The sequence below is a fragment of the Myxocyprinus asiaticus genome, chromosome 4, assembly GCF_019703515.2.
Source record: "Myxocyprinus asiaticus isolate MX2 ecotype Aquarium Trade chromosome 4, UBuf_Myxa_2, whole genome shotgun sequence".
Classification (NCBI taxonomy): Eukaryota; Metazoa; Chordata; class Actinopteri; order Cypriniformes; family Catostomidae; genus Myxocyprinus; species Myxocyprinus asiaticus.
Window position 1 is genome coordinate 46,090,719 of NC_059347.1, and position 18,343 is coordinate 46,109,061.

Below are 18,343 nucleotides of genomic sequence, written 5' to 3' on the forward strand. Positions count from 1 at the left end.
GCGAAATTAGATGATCCGATATCTGCTTCATGGCCATGATGCAATCTTGTTAATGGTGACGGCGTTCCTCTTTGTCGATGTACCGTAACAGACCAGCTTGAAGCCTTCTCCGATGTCCCTTGACTTGGCACATTTCCTTTTCGTCTCTTGCACACAGGCAATGTCAACTCGATGGTGTTTCAATGCATCAGCTAATTCTCTGCTCCGGCCAGTCATCGTTCCGATGCTGATGGAGCCCAATCATAATCATTGCAAATTCAGGTACTCCGTTAAAATAACAGAGATTTTTGCTTGAAATTTTGCGTTTGTGTGGGAAACAGTGTGCTGTTTTTTTCTTTTTGTGGTTTATTATCATGCAGTAACACACTGACATTTTGATTGATGTATTTTGTCATGAAATCAGAGACACTCCCCTGAAATCCAAACACAAGTGGTCACAGGAGACGCATTAAAGCCACCAGGTGTAAACAGCGATGTGTCTCACCTGACCACATGTGATCGGATCACCCGAGATGCATCTTAATACCAGGTGTAAACAGTGTCTGAGACGTACTGCCTAACTTGTCCTTTAGTGTTCCACGGAAGAAAGAAAGTCATAGGAGTTTGGAACAATATGTGGGTGTGTAAATGATGTCAGAAATTTAATCCTGAGAAGGACACATGGTTTATAGAGAGAGTAAATAATGTCTTGTTTTACATTTTCCAAACTCAAGGACACATTGTCACTTTCTAAAGACAGCAGCAAAATAAAGGACAAAGTGAGGGTAAAGCACTGAAAGCGATGGATAGTCTAATGTAATCATAAAATTACTAAATAAATAAATAATAAATAAATAGTCAATGGGAAGTCCACAAAATATAATTATGTAAGCATTTTTTGTGCTGTGTTTTTCCTTTATGTAGTGTGTCTGTTGTCTTTAATGTGTCTTGTGGCAGTATAGTCCAGCATTCTTTCTTAATGTGAGTATTTTTTACATTTACATTTGACATTTATTCATTTGGAAGACGCTTTTATCCAAAGCAACTTACAAAAGAGGAATACATTGTAAGCGAATCATCTTAAGGGGACAGTGGTGTGAAAAGTGCTGTATTACAAAGTTTCACTAGCATCAGAATAGTAGTATTCAAGACAGATTAAAATGCAACAAGAATTATTTTTATTTTTTATTTTTTTGGATTGGTTAAGTGCTAATGGACAATATGTGTTTTTAGCCATTTTTTGAAGACCGAAAGTGAGTCAGCTTCTCGGGTGGATTTGGGAAGGTCATTCTACCAATGTGGTATGATGAAACCGAAAGTCCGGGAAAGTGTTTTGGTGCCTCTTTGTGTTGGTACAACAAGGCGCCGTTCCTTAGCTGACTGCAGGTTTCTGGTGGGAATGTAGTTCTGCAGAAATTATTTTAGGTGTGCTGGAGCAGACTCAGTGACTGTTCTGTATGCCAGCATCAGAGCCTTGAATTTGATACTTGCATCAACCGGCAGCCATTGAAGAGAGTCAAGGAGTAGTGTAACATGGGCTTTCTTTGGTTCATTAAAGACCAGATGTGATGCTGCATTCTGGATCATTTGCAGGGGTCTAATTGCGTATGTAGGGAGGCCTGCAATGAGAGCATTACAGTAGTCCAGTCTAGTTATGACAAGTGACCGAACAAGAAGTTTTGTGGCATGTTCAGAGAGGAAGGGTCTTATCTTTCTGATATTGTAGAGTGTAAATCTACATCATCGTGCTGTCTTTGAGATGTGGTCTGTGAAATTTAGTTCCCTGTCTGTCACTCACTCGACGTTGTGTCGATGAAGTGACACTAGGGGTTTGATCTTGAGAGCCCCAATCACCTTTGCTTAAAACAGAAAAGGCCAGTGAGAATTGGCGAGTGGAATTTGCACGCCACTCTCTGCCCCGGACATACGCGTATAAAAGGAAATGGCATGCACCACTCATTCAGAATTTTCTTGGAGCCGAATGCATGTGTTCGTCCTCTCATCTTTCGCTACGCTGCTGGATTCTTACAGCGCATATCAGCGGTCACCCTCGCACATTCGAGTGTTGTGCTTCCCCTGGGCGCTTCGGCAGGTGAGTCTGCGGGTGCTAAAAGAGTATATTCAAAAGAGTATATTTTCTTCTAAAAGAGCTTGCGCAAACGCTTGGCGTCTTTTTAAAGATGTCGTTCCGCGTTTGCGCTACTGGATGTGGCCGTTATCTCTCCCCTCCGGATACCCATGAAATCTGTCTCGAGTGCTTGGGGCGCCAGCATGCCAAGGCGGCTTTCGTGGAAGGGTCGTGTTCTCATTGCGAGAACATGCTCATGAGAACGTTGCAGTCGTGCTCACTTCCTGCTCATGAAGCAAGGAGCCACCACGGCTGCTCCCCAACCTGGTCCATCCTGGGCTGATGCTCAGCCGGCCGGGTCAGCAAGCACCGTGGGCGATCTGGATGTGGACATGGGAGCGTTTCGGCCGGCTCAGTCCCCGCAGACCTCCCATCCCCCAGCACGCTCATTCTATCCGGAAGAGCTGACGAGCGATGCAGGAGGTCCGCCTCAGGGTGGGTTTAATGTGTTGTCCATGGCTGTATGATTGGTTTCTGGGCTCGGAGCGTGACTCACAGCCGCACTCTGCCCCGGTGCCTTTCTTCCCGGAAGTGCACGAGGAGCTAACGGAGTCATGGAAGGCACCTTTTTCTGCCCGTACACGCTTCACGGGCTCGTCCACTCTGACTACCCTCAACAGCGGAGCGGCTAAGGGATATATCGAGCTCCCCCAGGTAGAGTGTGCCATAGCGGTGCATTTATGCCCGCAGGGCGCAACCACCTGGTGCGAACGACAAAGGCTCCCTTCCAAGGCCTGTAAGTTCTCTTCCTCATTAATGATGAAGACTTAGAAGGCTGCGGGTCAAGCCACTTCCGCCCTGCACGCCATGGCCATCTTGCAGGTCCACCAGTCCAAGGCGCTGAAAGATCTGCACGAGGGTAGAACCGACCCAGGGCTGATGCAGGAACTGCGTACTGCAACCGACCTTGCCTTACGGGCAACGAAAGTCACGGCACGCGCCCTGGGCCAAATAATGTCCACTCTTGTGGTCCAAGAGCGGCACCTGTGGCTCAACCTTGAGGAAATGCATGATGCAGAGAAAGTCCGCTTTCTCGATGCGCCCATCTCCCAAGGGGGGCTTTTTGGCGACACGTAGAGGATTTCGCCCATAAGTTCTCGACGGTGAGGAAGCAGACCGAGGCAATTAAGCACATCTTGCCACGGCACGACTCGGCCGCCTTCAGGCCTCCGAAGTCCCGCGCCCTGTCTGCACCATCGGAGCCCGTACGCCATGTCGGTACGACATCAGGATTGGTTCGCGGCCATCGACCTAAAGGACACGTACATTCACGTATCGATCCTTCCTCAACACAGACCCTTTCTTTGGTTTGCCTTCGAGGGATGAGAATACCAGTACAAGGTCCTCCCCTTCAGTCTGTCCCTGTCCCCTCATGTCTTTACCAAGGTTGCAGAGGCTGCCCTGGCCCCTCTGAGGGAGAAAGGCATACGTATTCTCAATTATATCAATTTACCACTCCTTTTCGGGACCAGGTGGTGAACCTGCAAGCGCTCCCTTCAGAGGAGGAAGACTGGCCCAACGCTTGTTGTTGCTGTGTCCAGTTCGCACCCTGCGCATCTATCTGGACCGCACACAGAGCTTTAGACATTCGGAGCAGCTCTTTGTCTGTTTTGGAGGACATCAGAAGGGGAAAGCTGTCTCCAAGCTGAGGCTAGCTCATTGGATTGTGGATGCCATTTCTCTCGCATACCAATCTCAGGACTTGCCGTGCCCCTTGGGAGTCGGGGCGCACTCCACTAGAGGTGTTGCATCCTCCTGGGCACTGGCAAGGGGGGCCTCTCTAGCAGACATATGTAGAGCTGCGAGTTGGGCTACACCCAATACCTTGGCAAGGTTTTATAACCTATGCATAGACACGGTTTCGACCCGAGTGTTACGCGGTAACAGCAGGTAGACCGGGCGGCCGGTTGGGTGTACTGCTTGCATTGCGCCTTTCCCCTTTTTCAAAGGTGATAATGTGAGCCTTTTTGTCCACAACAGTTCCCCATATCCGGTGAACCCCGGACACCTCTTTAATTCTTAAGCACTGTTCGGTGACGAACTCGGCGGAGGAGTAACGGCACCAGGCCCAGTACTGGTGGTATGCCCATTTTCAGGTGAGCCCGTGTGCTCGGGCTCAGTGCTCCATGCATGGTGAATCCCTTTTGGTAATCCTGTATGATGAGTTTCCACTGTTCGGTTTCCCCTTAGGTGAACCCTGTGTTTCCCCTCGCCAGAGCTTTCTCTGCCTCGGCCACTGTTGCTGCGTACCCTCTCTGTAGATAGGGTCCTCTGGTGGTATCATTCCATATGTGAACTTCCCCGTTGGTAAGTCCATGTTAGGTATTCTCCACATGTTAACCTCCCTCTGGTAGGATGTGGTCTCTGTAGTGCTCCCCCTCCTGGAGAGGGAAAGCACTTCCCAGCGTTATTCTAGAAAGTGCTCGGTGGGAAATTGCTTGACAGCAAATTAGGAAAGGCCAAATTAGGATAGCATACTTGGGTAAGTGCCTCCTCCCTCCTTAACAGGACTAGGGAGATGCCTTGCCTAACTCGCTGGAAGGTCATGACGTGGTTGAGCTCTCGCTGCAAGGCACGCAGCAGCTTGCCCATATCCACTCTTCCATACCTCGTGACACGGTTCAGCGCCTGCGGCATTTCCTATAGGAACTCCTAGTGTCACTACATCGACACAATGTCGAGTGAGTGACAGACAGGGAACGGTGCTGAACTGGCCACTGACATGGCCGGGACTCTCTATCGGCTCCTCAGCATAAATCTGAATGAGTGGTGCACGCCATCTCCTTTTATACCCGTATGTCCGGGGCGGAGAGTGACATGCAAATTCCACTCGCCAATACTTATTGGCCTTTTCTATTTTAACAAAGGTGATTGGGGCTCTCAAGATCGAACCCCTAGTGTCACTACATCGACACAACATCTCGTTCCCTCCATCAGGGAACAGAGGTTACATCAGTAACCAAGATGCTTTTTTGGCAAGTGAAGTATCATACTGCCTTCCTAGTCAGAAGTCATCAGATGAATAGAGGATATACTTGTATGTGCCTTTCACTGCCTCTAAGACATACATCAGAGCATTACAGCTATAAATGATATATATACTGTATGTTTTTAATGGATAGTAAGGAAAGTTTTGGGGAAAACCATCACTCTTAGGTGGGCATAATTGTTGACTGTGATAGGAGGGCACATTTGCTATAGTTCATACTTTGTTCTGCAGGAAAAAAAGAAGAATGTTTTGAAAAGGTGTAGTCTTTTTATAATGTAAGTTCATATGCATAGTTGTGATGCGCATGTATAGATTTGTGCATTTAAATGTGTAAAAGGCTGTTGTGTTTAGACATTTAAGTTTGTATTTGTAATAATATGAGTGTGAATGAATGCTATGTATACATGCATACAATGTGTGTGTGTTGGTGTATGTTGGTGTGTGTTCGTACATGATGTGCCTCAGAGTCACTGCTGGTGGGTGTGTATCTTGTATCTGATCTGAATGGTTAAGGACTCGGCAGCACAAGCATCTTTTGTGTGAAGATGTTTGTAGTGGGGTCAGTAACAGCGTGACACCAGTGATTAGCAATGCAAAGCTCTGGTTCTGCACCATAATCTGCACTAGTGAAACATCAAACCTTTCCTCTGTGACTTCAGCTTCAGCCTTTTCTTCTGCTCAGGGACCTCATCAACCGCAGGTAAACATCAGCCAAATACCAACCCTACCAAACACAGTACTAAACCTACCACTTAAACACATCATAATCAACTACCAACCATGTTCAACCCAACAACTCAGTAATAATCAACCAACTACCAAACCAGTGAATCAGCTAAGAAATACCCGGCTTTGGTTTAAATAATAATAAAGAAATTTAAATACTACAATTGCTCCTTGTTCATTAAGGAATACAACACATATAATAAGTCACAATACTAAGTCAGGAAATATATTAGTTCATTACACCACACCAGGGAACTAAAAATCTGTCTCTGAGAACTTGAAGAGGAGATGTTTTGCAGTGTATCTTCAGGATTTTCAGTTAATTTTTGATAACTTGTATATGACTTTGTTCAGGACTGTGATACAATCCAACAGTTCACTTCATACATTCATTTACATCTAATAAAACACAGTAAACACTTTATACAAATGATCCATTATTTTTCCCCCACATTAGAGATAAAACTGATCTGTACTATCAAAGCAATAAACTAAAAACTATTTTTAACACACACCTAAATGCATTAATTGATATATTGCTATATATTTGTGATTTATCTATAAAGACACTGCTTGTTAGTACTTAAGTACTTAAAGTACATTTGTAGTTAAAATATATACACTGTATATACACACACAAATATACACTGAAAAAATGTTCAACTAAAAAAGTGCTTTGTGGTAACAATAAATTACCTGGTTTTATTCAAGTAACATCACTGACTCAACCTGAATACATTCGGTTACACCAGCAAAATTCATTTTAAGGGTTAGGTCAGGTAGCAATAGCTCCTTAAAGTAACAATTGCAGGATACCACTTTTTACAGTGCAGCAATTCAGTCCAACTCAGAAAGAAGTACAGTAAACAAATAAAGAAAAACATAAAATAAAATGATGTGAATCAATGGTTTGCACTTACAGGATATCAGTACTGGAGGCTAAAATCATTTTGATAAAATGTACATATAGTTATACATCATGGATATAGGGTGTTGGCAAGCACACTTGATGCTGTGAGCATTTTTTATTATTATTTTTTATTTATTTTATGATTAACATTTTTATTGATTCCTACATCAAACACAGAAAAGCAAACATAAATACACAGAATCAACATTTAACTCCCACTACCTCCCCTCCCCCTCCCCATTCCCAACCCCACCCCAACTCTCAACAAACACCCCTGTGGTCACACATGAGTACCTGTAAGCATTTTTGAAATTTCCAAACCCACTGTTGACCATATCCAAAAACCTCTCATCTAGCTCATGTGTTTAGAGCTACTGATGACCAGTTCTGAACATAAAGATCAGTGTTTATAATGAGTGATAAAAATTCACTGTTAACCAATTCTAAACTCACTTATAAAGATCTGAGTTAATAATGAGTGTGTTTCAATCTGTAAATCATAGTTTTGTTAGTGCTGGGGCTCTTATGTCGGAACTTTTTAAATTACACCAATCTTTGAGGCAGGTAAAAGATAGAAGATACTCAGTGACCTACATCACACACACAGAAGCACATACTCTTGTTTTGTGACTGAACCCACGCGTTCATTGTGCGATGGGAGAATGACATTGGCGAGATCGCTGGTCACATGGTTGGCCGTGCCTTCATAAATCGTTGATGCAAGCTGGAGACACTCCATCTGTCAGAAGTACACACATTCAGACACACACATACACACAGGATACACGGTGGGTCTCAGAACCCCTCCACATGGGCTCTGCCCATGCCACTATCACCACCTGCGGAGTCTGGTAATACTAAATACTCCATAAATCTCTCTCTCTCTCTCTCTCTCTCTCTCTCTCTCTCTCTCTCTCTCTCTCTCTTTCTCTTTCTCTCTCTCTCTCTCTGTCGGAACATAAGTTGTCTGCTTTCATTTTCTACTGTAGATTTGTATGTATTATGGCCTTGGAATTTAACTTTTTGTGAAATGTGAATCATGTTTAATGGCTATAGCAATTCCAGATAGCATATACAGTCAGGATAATTAATATGCAAACATATCAGTGCTCAAATAGACATTTACAAAATGATATTTTAGTACCTGAGTACCAGCAGGTACAAGGACATTGTGTTGTTAAATTTTGATTGGTAGTTGTTGTCTTACTGTAAACAAGATAACAACTTGTGTCATACATCTAATAGTACACAGAGCCAGATGTGGAAGGGTTTTAAGTGTTGTCTTAAGGGATGACATTACATTTATGTATTTGGCAGGAGCTCTTATCCAGAGTGACTTGTAGTGCATTCAAGGTATACATTTTTGTTGCTAATGCCATGCTCTATCAGTTGAGCTACAGGCGCCACAACCTATTTCTTAAGTCTGAATTTAGACTTGAAGCAGTTAAATATTTGAGCAAATCAATCAATAGTTTTCACATCTTGAATGTTATACACATAGCCTATGTGTATCTCAGTGTTGGGTGGGTAACTTAAGTTCTAATAATGCAATCACACTGAATGCATGATCTGATCTGATATTATAAAATGTCAGGTAACATGATTAATATTGTGTTTTAAGCTGCTTCTGTTTGATTGAGAGTGGCCACTATTTTAACAATGTGTATGTGTGTTTTCTAACAGTGGGGGTTTGCTCTTTCTTTCAGATCTGGAACCAAAAATGAACTGGGCATCTTTTTATGCCGTGATTAGCGGCGTGAACCGGCATTCCACTGGCATCGGGCGGATCTGGCTGTCGGTCCTCTTCATATTCCGGATTCTGGTTCTGGTGGTGGCGGCGGAAAGTGTGTGGGGTGATGAGAAAGCCCATTTCATCTGTAACACCCAGCAACCTGGATGCAACAGTGTATGTTACGACCACTTCTTTCCCATCTCTCATATCCGGTTGTGGGCACTGCAACTGATCGTGGTCTCTACCCCCGCCCTGCTGGTGACCATGCACATTGCACATCGTCGGCATATCGATAAAAAGTTGTACCACCAGGCTGGCCGCACCAGTCCCAAGGACCTGGAGCAGATAAAGACGCAAAAAATGAAGATTACTGGAGGTCTCTGGTGGACATACATGATTAGCCTGCTGTTCCGTGTGTTGTTTGAATCAGCTTTTATGTATTTGTTCTATATGATTTACCCTGGCTATAAAATGTTCCGGCTGGTAAAGTGTGACTCTTACCCTTGCCCAAACATAGTTGACTGCTTTGTGTCCCGGCCAACAGAGAAAACAGTGTTCACTATATTTATGCTTGTGGTGTCTGGCATCTGCATCCTGCTCAACATTGTGGAAATCGTCTTTCTTGTTGTCAGGGCAACAAGTCGACATCTGAACAATTCCAAGGACTCTCCTGTGGGAGCTTGGATTTCTCAGAAACTGTGTTCCTTTTAGAATTGCTGAGAAAAAATGCAGTAAAACTCACTCTACTCTAAACTCTAAAATATATTTCACTCAAACACATGTAAACAAACATTATCCTGACAATTTTTTCATGGCTGTTTTATTGTAGACCTCAGAAATAAGAAACTGTGTCCAAAATGGTGCACTATACACTATGTACTTACAATATACCCTATGCACTCAGCCATGCAGTATATGAATTTTCAAAGTGTAGTATCGTCCCAAATGGAACACTAACCACTAACGTTTTGTCAGGCCAGAAATGTAGTACACTTAAATTTTGAGTGCGAACATACTTCACATACTACTTACAATACAGAATGCCGTAGAATAATGCAGAAGTGTGCGATTTGTGACACACCTTGTATATAAACACAGAATTTTAAGATATGTACATAATGTTAGCCTACTCCATATGATTTTAAACCAGTGTTTAAATCAGTTCACACTGTTAAATGAAATTTTATACTTATCTTGCGGCTAAAATATTACAAAGAAATAAAATCTTTAATTTATGTGTGGGAGAATCTCTCTAAAGGCTTTCTGCTGACAAAGAGTTTTAAGTTTATTTAATTGGCAAATGTCAAGATTCATTAAAGCACATTTCCTCAAATTGCCAGCACTAATAAACTTATAACAGGTATTGCCGTCTACATATTCAAAGATAAAGCAATGCTGTAAAGTTTTATCCACAAAATTGGTTCAGGCTGGGCAGAAATCTGGGCAATGTCCTGGCCATTGGCGTTTTGGTTATACTTGTTTGATTATTGTTGTTTCTTTTATTTTAAATTAAAAGTGTTAAAATGCTTATTAGTAAAATTTTGAATTACCTACTTTTGCAATTACTGAATTATCACTCTTTTTTGTGTGTACATACAGTTGTGCTCAAAAGTTTGCATACCCTGGCAGAAATTATGAAATTTTGGCATTGATTTTGAAAATATGACTGATCATGCAAAAAAAAAACTGTCTTTTATTTAAGGATAGTGATCATATGAAGCCATTTATTATCACATAGTTGTTTGGCTCCTTTTTAAATCATAATGTTCAGTAGTTTGTATGTTAATGTAATCTTGTGTTGAAGCTTGTGTATTTGGCTTGCTGTTCGTATACTGGAGGGCTCGGAGCTCGAGACTTGACTCGAGTCTTGATTACCCCCCTGGACTTTACTTTAGATAATTAATCTAGAGAATAGGTGGAGATGGGATGGAGGTGGGATGTCAGGAGAGTTGTCACAGGAAGCAGGTAAGCAGCAGTTTATATACTCCTGCTCGTGGGCTGTGATTTGTCAGATTAAAATTAACATGCTCCTCCCGAACCTCTGTTAATTAACTCCATATAACAGAAATCACCCAAATGGCCCTGATCAAAAGTTTACATACCCTTGAATGCTTGGCCTTGTTACAGACACATAAGGTGACACGCGCAGGTTTAAATGGCAATTAAAGGTTAATTTCCCACACCAGTGGCTTTTTAAATTGCAGTTAGTATCTGTGTATAAATAGTCAATGAATTTGTTAGCTCTCATATGGATGCACTGAGCAGGCTAGATACTGAGCCACGGGGAGCAGAAAAGAACGGTCAAAAGACCTGCGTAACAAGGTAATGGAACTTTATAAAAATGTAAAAGGATATAAAAAGATATCCAAAGCCTTGAAAATGCCAGTCAGTACTGTTCAATCACTTATTAAGAAGTGGAAAATTCAGGGATCTCTTAATACCAAGCCAAGGTCAGGTAGACCAAGACAGATTTCAGCCACAACTGCCAGAAGAATTGTTCGGTATACAAAGAAAAACCCACAGGTTACCTCAGGAGAAATACAGGCTGCTCTGGAAAAAGACAGTGTGGTTGTTTCAAGGAGCACAATACGACGATACTTGAACAAAAATGAGCTACATGGTCGAGCTGCCAGAAAGAAGCCTTTACTGCACCAATGCCACAAAAAAGCCCGGTTACAATATGCCCGACAACACCTTGACACGCCTCACAGCTTCTGGCACACTGTAATTTGGAGTGACGAGACCAAAATAGAGCTTTATGGTCACAACCATAAGCGCTATATTTGGAGAGGGGTCAACAAGGCCTATAGTGAAAAGAATACCATCCCCACTGTGAAGCATGGTGGTGGCTCACTGATGTTTTGGGGGTGTGTGAGCTCTAAAGGCACGGGGAATCTTGTGAAAATTGATGGCAAGATGAATGCAGCATGTTATCAGAAAATACTGGCAGACAATTTGCATTCTTCTGCACGAAAGCTGCACATGGGTCGCTCTTGGACTTTCCAGCATGACAATGACTCTAAGCACAAGGCCAAGTTGACCCTCCAGTGGTTACAGCAGAAAAAGGTGAAGGTTCTGGAGTGACCATCACAGTCTCCTGATCTTAATATCATCGAGCCACTCTGGGGAGATCTCAAACGTGCGGTTCATGCAAGACGACCAAAGACTTGGGCAGCTATACCACCTGCAAGAATTTGGGGCCTCATAGACAACTATTACAAAAGACTGCACGCTGTCATTGATGCTAAAGGGGGCAATACACAGTATTAAGAACTAAGGGTATGCAGACTTTTGAACAGGGGTCATTTCATTTTTTTCTTTGTTGCCATGTTTTGTTTTATGATTGTGCCATTCTGTTATAACCTACAGTTGAATATGAATCCCATAAGAAATAAAAGAAATGTGTTTTGCCTGCTCACTCATGTTTTCTTTAAAAATGGTACATATATTACCAATTCTCCAGGGGTGTGCAAACTTTTGAGCACAACTGTATATATCCCCCTTTACTGTGCAAAAGTTTAAGGCACTTGTGAAAAATGTTGCATAGTGAGGATGTCTTCAAAAATAATGCCATTAAAAGTTTGAATTTATCAGTTAACATCATACAAAGTCCAGTAAACATAAAAAAAGCTAAATCGATATTTGGTGTGACAACCTTTGCCTTCAAAAAAGCACCAATTCTCCTAGGTACACCTGGACACACACACACACATACACAAACACATGTATATATACATATATATATATATATATATATATATATATATATATATATATATATATATATATATATATATATATATTACCTATATATTACCTTGGCTGATGGAATGTAAAATATACCCCCCATCCTCTGTGAGAACATCACATACAGTACATACATACATACCAAATATACACACAAAGACGCACAGCTCTGCACCTTCTCACTCACCTTTATTTGACCTTATATTTGGAGTCAAACTAGTATAAACAATAGCAAGACAGACAGACAGACAAACAGACAAAAGGAGTCTGTGTGTTTCAGTTGCTTTCCTTCAAAAAGAGGAAAAAAGGGTCTTGTGAGCTCTGCCATTGGTCCTGACAGCTGTCACTCAGCAGAGAGGCTCTGAAAAACAAGGCAGGTGGTACACTCTTCAAAATTCTTCCAAGGGATTGTGTTCCCTGCCAAAATTAACCCCAACCTCACACATACACACACACACACACACACACACACACACATATAGAGTGTATTTCTATGGGTCCGTGCTCCCTTTCTGTAGGAAGCAGTGGTGGAGTACAGAAGAAAGTGAATGACAGAAGGCACAGTGCTCTGTGTAGACTCGTAGACGTGTCTGTATGTGTGTTTGAGGGACCATTCTTATTCTGGATATTTCAGCAAGGTGAGTAGCAGTCTATAGAATCAAACAACCAAACAGCTCGGTATCTGTCAGAATGAAAGACCAATATAATAACCTTTCAGTTCTGTAATATCCCTCTCTCTTTAACTCTGTCTCACTTTTAGTTTGTTATTTCTTTTTCAACCACATGAATTATTATCTATTTCTATATTCAGTTGTAATGGCAGAAGATTTAAATTATTTTCACATCTTAAGAAAGCAAAGGGGATTCTATATTTAATATTATGACTCATGTGATTGAATCATATATGACCGTGTGTGCAAGTATTTACTTTAACATGTGAATGACTAACCACAGTGTTAAAATATTTAAACCTAGTGTTTTTGGGGGTCTGAGAGAAACCAGGGCCCTTAGAAATCTGAAAAACATTATTAACATTGAATTGCAGGTTGAAACAGATTACTTCTGTTTGCTGGTCTCAGAGACCTCAACTATTAAATATCATTAAATGCAACAAATTTTCACAAGCTAAAATGTTCTGATTATCTGATTTCTATTTGCATTTATATTTCTGAAAAATCTATGCAATTTGTCATACAACAGACAGTTGAAGCTTCAGCAATATCTCTCAGATGGGTTAGATTAGGTTAGTGGAATATTGAAAATAAAATTGAAAGGAAAGTAATAGATATATTTTCCTATTATTATTATTATAATTATTACACACTGGGGTCTCCGTGGCCCCAAACATTAATACAGAACATGAGGGGTGAGAGGTTTTGTATATTGTGTTTATAATACTTTGGGTTTTCTAAAGTTTTGAGTATCTGATGTTTTGTGAGAATTCAAGTGTGTGTGTTTCAGAGGAAAACGGTAAAGGTGAATAAACTCAGAAGCTCAAATGAGAGGCCTTTAGATTTATAAAGACAGAAGTTACATTAAAATTTCTTATTTGTCTTGTAATAACAGGAATAATGGGTTTAATAATTGTTTATTATTACGGGGTTATTCAGCAGCATTTTGGAATATTCTTACATGGAGTCTGCATGTAAGAGGAGAGAGAAACAGATCTGTTTGCTGATGTGGCTTTTAGATGGTAGAATCTGGTGTTCAACCTGTTTTTTAGATTTTACGTTTAGCTAAGACACTGCATATTCAGTTCATACAGATAATTTCGTGTTTAGCTGGGAAGCTCTGAATAGATGGCACGTAATACAGGAAGGATGGAGTGTGTTAGAAGATCCTTATTTGTATGAATGTGTGTGTGTGTGTGTGTGTGTGTGTGTGTGTGTGTGTGTGTGTGTGTGTGTGTGTGTTTGAGTGTGTAGAGGTCGAGTATGTCCACCTGTTTCAGGTCATGCTCAGGCATGAGGACATGCCAATCAAACCACCGACACAAACGCATCCCTCAAACCTGACAAAGAAAAGATCACTGTAGCGCCACAGAGCCACATAGTATTTACATTTTCATGGAAATCAATCTACAAATGCCTTACTTACAGTTGTCTCACCACATTAAACTGGGATGGGAAAAAGTATTTTAAAGGGATTGTTCACTCAAAAAAAGAATGGAACAATGGTACAATGTTAACTTCAGTCATTATTCACTTTAAATGCATCTTTTCACAATGAAAGTGCATTGAGGCTAACATTCTGCCTAACAATTCCTTTTGAGTTCAACTGAAGAAAGTAAGAAAGTCAAACAGGGTGTGGAAAAACTTGAGGAAAATGAGGAATAAATGATAACAGAATTGTATATTTTTTTTATGTTAAAGGAATAGTTCGCCCAAAAATGAAAATTCTCTCATCATTTACTAACTATATGCCATCGCATACGTGTATAACTTTCTTTCATCTGCTGAACTCTAATGAAGGTATTTGGAAGAATTTCTCATCTCTGTTGGTCCATACAATCCAAGTGAATAGGTGCCAAAATTTTGACGCTCCAAAACGCACAAAGGCATCATCAAAGTAATCCATACGACTCCAGTGTTTTAATCCATATCTTCAGAAGTGATATGATAGGTGGGGGTGAGAAACAGATCAATATTTAAGTCCTTTTTTGCTAGACATTCTTCTCCTGCCCAGTATGAGGTGCATATGCAGTATGCATATGCATGAAGAATGTGAATTACCAAAAACACAAGAAGAAGAATGTGAAAGTTAAAGTGGAGATTGACTGAGTAGGGAGGAGAATTTAGAGTAAAAAAGGACTTAAATATTGATCTGTTTCTCACCCACGCTTACAGTATCATATCACTTCTGAAAACATTGATTTAATCACTGGAGTTTTATGGATTACTTTTATGCTGACTTATGTGATTTTTGGAGCTTCAACATTTTGGCATTATATGGACCAAAAGAGTGGAGAAATTCTTAATACCTTCATTTGAGTTCAGCAGATGAAAGAAAGTCATACACAAGGGTGGGTAAATGATGAGAGAATTTTCATTTTTGGATGAAATATTCTTTTAACATAAAAAAAAAAAAAGTAAAAAAGTATTAACATGTGTGTATGCATTTATATTTTTGTGTGTGCAGGTGGGCACACAGCAGTAATGGGAGACTGGAGCTCTCTTGGGAAGCTTTTAGAGAGCGCCCAGGAACACTCAACAGTGGTGGGGAAAGTCTGGCTCACTGTCCTCTTCATCTTCCGCATCCTGGTGCTCGGTGCTGCCGCAGAAAAGGTCTGGGGTGACGAACAGTCCGGATTCACATGTGATACTAAGCAGCCTGGTTGTCAGAATGTATGTTATGACAAAACTTTCCCAATCTCTCACATCCGATTCTGGGTGATGCAGATCATCTTTGTGTCCACTCCAACGCTGATCTACCTGGGCCACATCCTGCACCTAGTGCGCATGGAGCAAAAGCATAAATGCAATCAGCCAAGCGGGACAGACAAGCAGGCCCTGATCAGCACCAAAGCTGGAAAGGGTCCTGTTCGGGATGAGCAGGGAAAGATTCGTCTTCAGGGAGTCTTGCTACAAACATATGTCTTCAACATCATCTTCAAAACACTGTTTGAAGTGGGCTTTATTGTGGCACAGTACTTCCTGTATGGATTTGAGCTGAAGCCACTGTATACCTGCAACAGGTGGCCCTGCCCCAACACAGTCAACTGCTACATCTCACGACCGACAGAGAAAACCATCTTCATCGTGTTCATGCTGGCCGTGGCCTGCCTGTCTCTGCTGCTCAACCTGGTGGAGATGTATTACCTGGGCTTCACCAAGTGCCGACAGGGTCTTCGATACAGACGCACTCATTCCGTCTGTGACACTGAATCTAAAACGGCCAGTGAGGATGCCATGGTTCCATTTGTGCCAAATTACCCATATTTCCCCCCTCACGCACCTCCCCAGGCCCCCTTTCCCACCGAGCCCCACTTCAACCTCTCAGAACCGGATGGAACCTTCCCGCCCCACGGCAGCCGCTCTGTCTATAAGCAGAACCGGGAGAACATGGCTGTAGAGCGCAATGGCAAGCCTGACGCAGAAGTCAAGACCAGCAAAAACTCCAACTCTGTGCCTGGATCCCCTGAAAGCCAGCAACGCAGACCCAGCCATTCAAGTCGCTTTGGCAGCAATAAGACCAGGCTGGATGACCTCAAAATCTGATCAAAAGGAGATGAAACTCCATTACTGATTCAGTGCTGTCCCAATTCTGAAAGCACAGGAAATACACTCTCGTGCACACATGCATTTTTAGCACCGAAGGTGTGATGAGAAGTGTTTTTTAGAGTTAAGTGAGAATCAGAGAAGTTGCTCAGACAGAATCTGAGGGTAAATTGGTGTTACTTTACTTGAATTAGGACTTTTGTGAATTGGAACATTGCAATGTGAGAAAGATTGAACTGGATCATTCTTTCAAATGACTTAAAAATGCTTTCACTTACCAGCAATAAAACACTTAGGAGACTTACGGGTAAAATGTGAATGTTGGATGTTGAATCTCTAAGTTTTTTGTCAATGTGTTAACTTGCAAAAGGCCTAAAGTGAAATAGATGCCATGGAAACTTTCTTTAGAAACAATTGGTTTGAGAAAGCTGATTTTACAAGAGTGTGTGTAGTTTCTGTGCCATTAGCGTCATCAAACAGAATTGTTCAAATAATGATTATTCTCAGACAGGTTTCCAGAACATTTCTGCCATCTTCCATTGGTTGGACAAACAGATGGTCCCGCCTCAAATTCATGCCATTTGTTGAGTCAGTGTTACTGTGCTGGGCTGTTCAGGATGGTCAAACAGAGCTATGCTGTATAGTGCCACATTGTTTACACTTTTCAGGTATATCAACCTACAAAATGGCTTCCTTATAGATGTCACATACAGTTGGGATAGAAGTATTTTAACAAAAGATTACATTTTAAAAAATATTTGAAGGTTGAAAGCACATTTGAAAGGTATGGACTTCAGTTCTGATCATCTTTATCTTAGGTTCACAGTGTCATCAGTGTGTCTATGATCAGTTTAAAACTCTTTAGCTAGAGAACCACCACTAATTTACCATCCACACATTCTCTGCATGTAATTATGATGCATTATGCATATCAAGTTGCTATGTATGTGTGTGTTCACTTCTTAAATAAACACTGGCATCTATTCTTAGAAGACTGAAAGGAGTACCCAGAGACACGTGTGTGTGTGTGTTCAGAGGGAAACCTGAGACAGTTCTGGCAGACAAATGGGAAGGAAAACTGATTGGCTAAATCCGTTACATTAGACGAGAGTGCAGATTGGCTCAAAAGATCTGAATTGGCCAAAAACATCCCAGCAGATTCTAAAAGTTAAATTCCACACACACTAGAGAGTGTGACTGGGCAATAATAAATTGTAATGGTCTTTCTAGCTCTGTTCCGAAACCTGCCTTGCTGTCTACATATGCAGCTACCTTCTAAGGAAGCACCCTAAATTATATGGAACCTTACAATTGACTGGTTTGAAATGCTCTTCAGTGACAGCAACTCTGTTAAAGGAATAGTTCACCTAAAAATGAAAATTGTTCAGAGAGCTGAGATATTCTTCTAAAAATCTTCATTTGTGTTCAGCAGAGGAAAGAAAGTCAAACACATCTGGGGATGGCATGAGGCTGAGTAAATGATGAGAGAATTTTCATTTTCAGGTGAACTATTCCTTTAAATGAAATAGTGTCCAGACAAATGTGTCCTAAAGAGACTACACTAATGTTCATAGTTGATTAAATATAGCATGATGTTAACATGTTGCTAAGCTCTTATGAGCTGATAATTGAATTAGTACACAAAATGCATACAAACATAAAATGCTGCCTTATATCTTATGCTACCACAGTGCTCAGGGTCAGAGGTCATCTGAGCTAAGCCTACATGACCTTCAAAAAAATGTAACCTTTTAATGGATCACTGTGGAAAGTCTGCATTACAGTTAGCACAATGACCTGGGTAGCTGACGTGAAATACTTTTGTCATGCAGTATGACATGTTATAATCCATCTAAAACTATTATCAACGCAATGTCGCTAATTCTTTTACAATTATTACGCATGCAGAGACGAC

General features: G+C 41.3%; 2 protein-coding genes across 3 annotated transcripts; both read left to right on the forward strand.

The window, feature by feature from the left end:
- The first annotated feature begins 5,663 nt into the window (after nucleotides 1–5,663).
- On the forward strand, nucleotides 5,664–9,699 carry LOC127439396 (gap junction beta-1 protein-like). 2 transcript variants are annotated; one of them, XM_051695630.1, is made up of 2 exons: nucleotides 5,664–5,796; nucleotides 8,439–9,699. In XM_051695630.1, the coding sequence occupies exon 2, from the start codon at nucleotides 8,453–8,455 to the stop codon at nucleotides 9,173–9,175; it is 723 nt and encodes a 240-aa protein (XP_051551590.1). In that variant the 5' UTR covers nucleotides 5,664–5,796; nucleotides 8,439–8,452; the 3' UTR covers nucleotides 9,176–9,699. The 2 variants fall into 2 exon arrangements, with proteins under 2 accessions (XP_051551590.1, XP_051551588.1); XM_051695628.1 differs by lacking the exon at nucleotides 5,664–5,796 and adding an exon at nucleotides 7,451–7,583.
- A 3,047-nt stretch (nucleotides 9,700–12,746) lies between these two features.
- LOC127439598 (gap junction alpha-3 protein-like) lies at nucleotides 12,747–17,425 on the forward strand. The gene is made up of 2 exons (XM_051695787.1): nucleotides 12,747–12,849; nucleotides 15,350–17,425. The coding sequence occupies exon 2, from the start codon at nucleotides 15,367–15,369 to the stop codon at nucleotides 16,426–16,428; it is 1,062 nt and encodes a 353-aa protein (XP_051551747.1). The 5' UTR covers nucleotides 12,747–12,849; nucleotides 15,350–15,366; the 3' UTR covers nucleotides 16,429–17,425.
- Nucleotides 17,426–18,343: the final 918 nt, after the last annotated feature.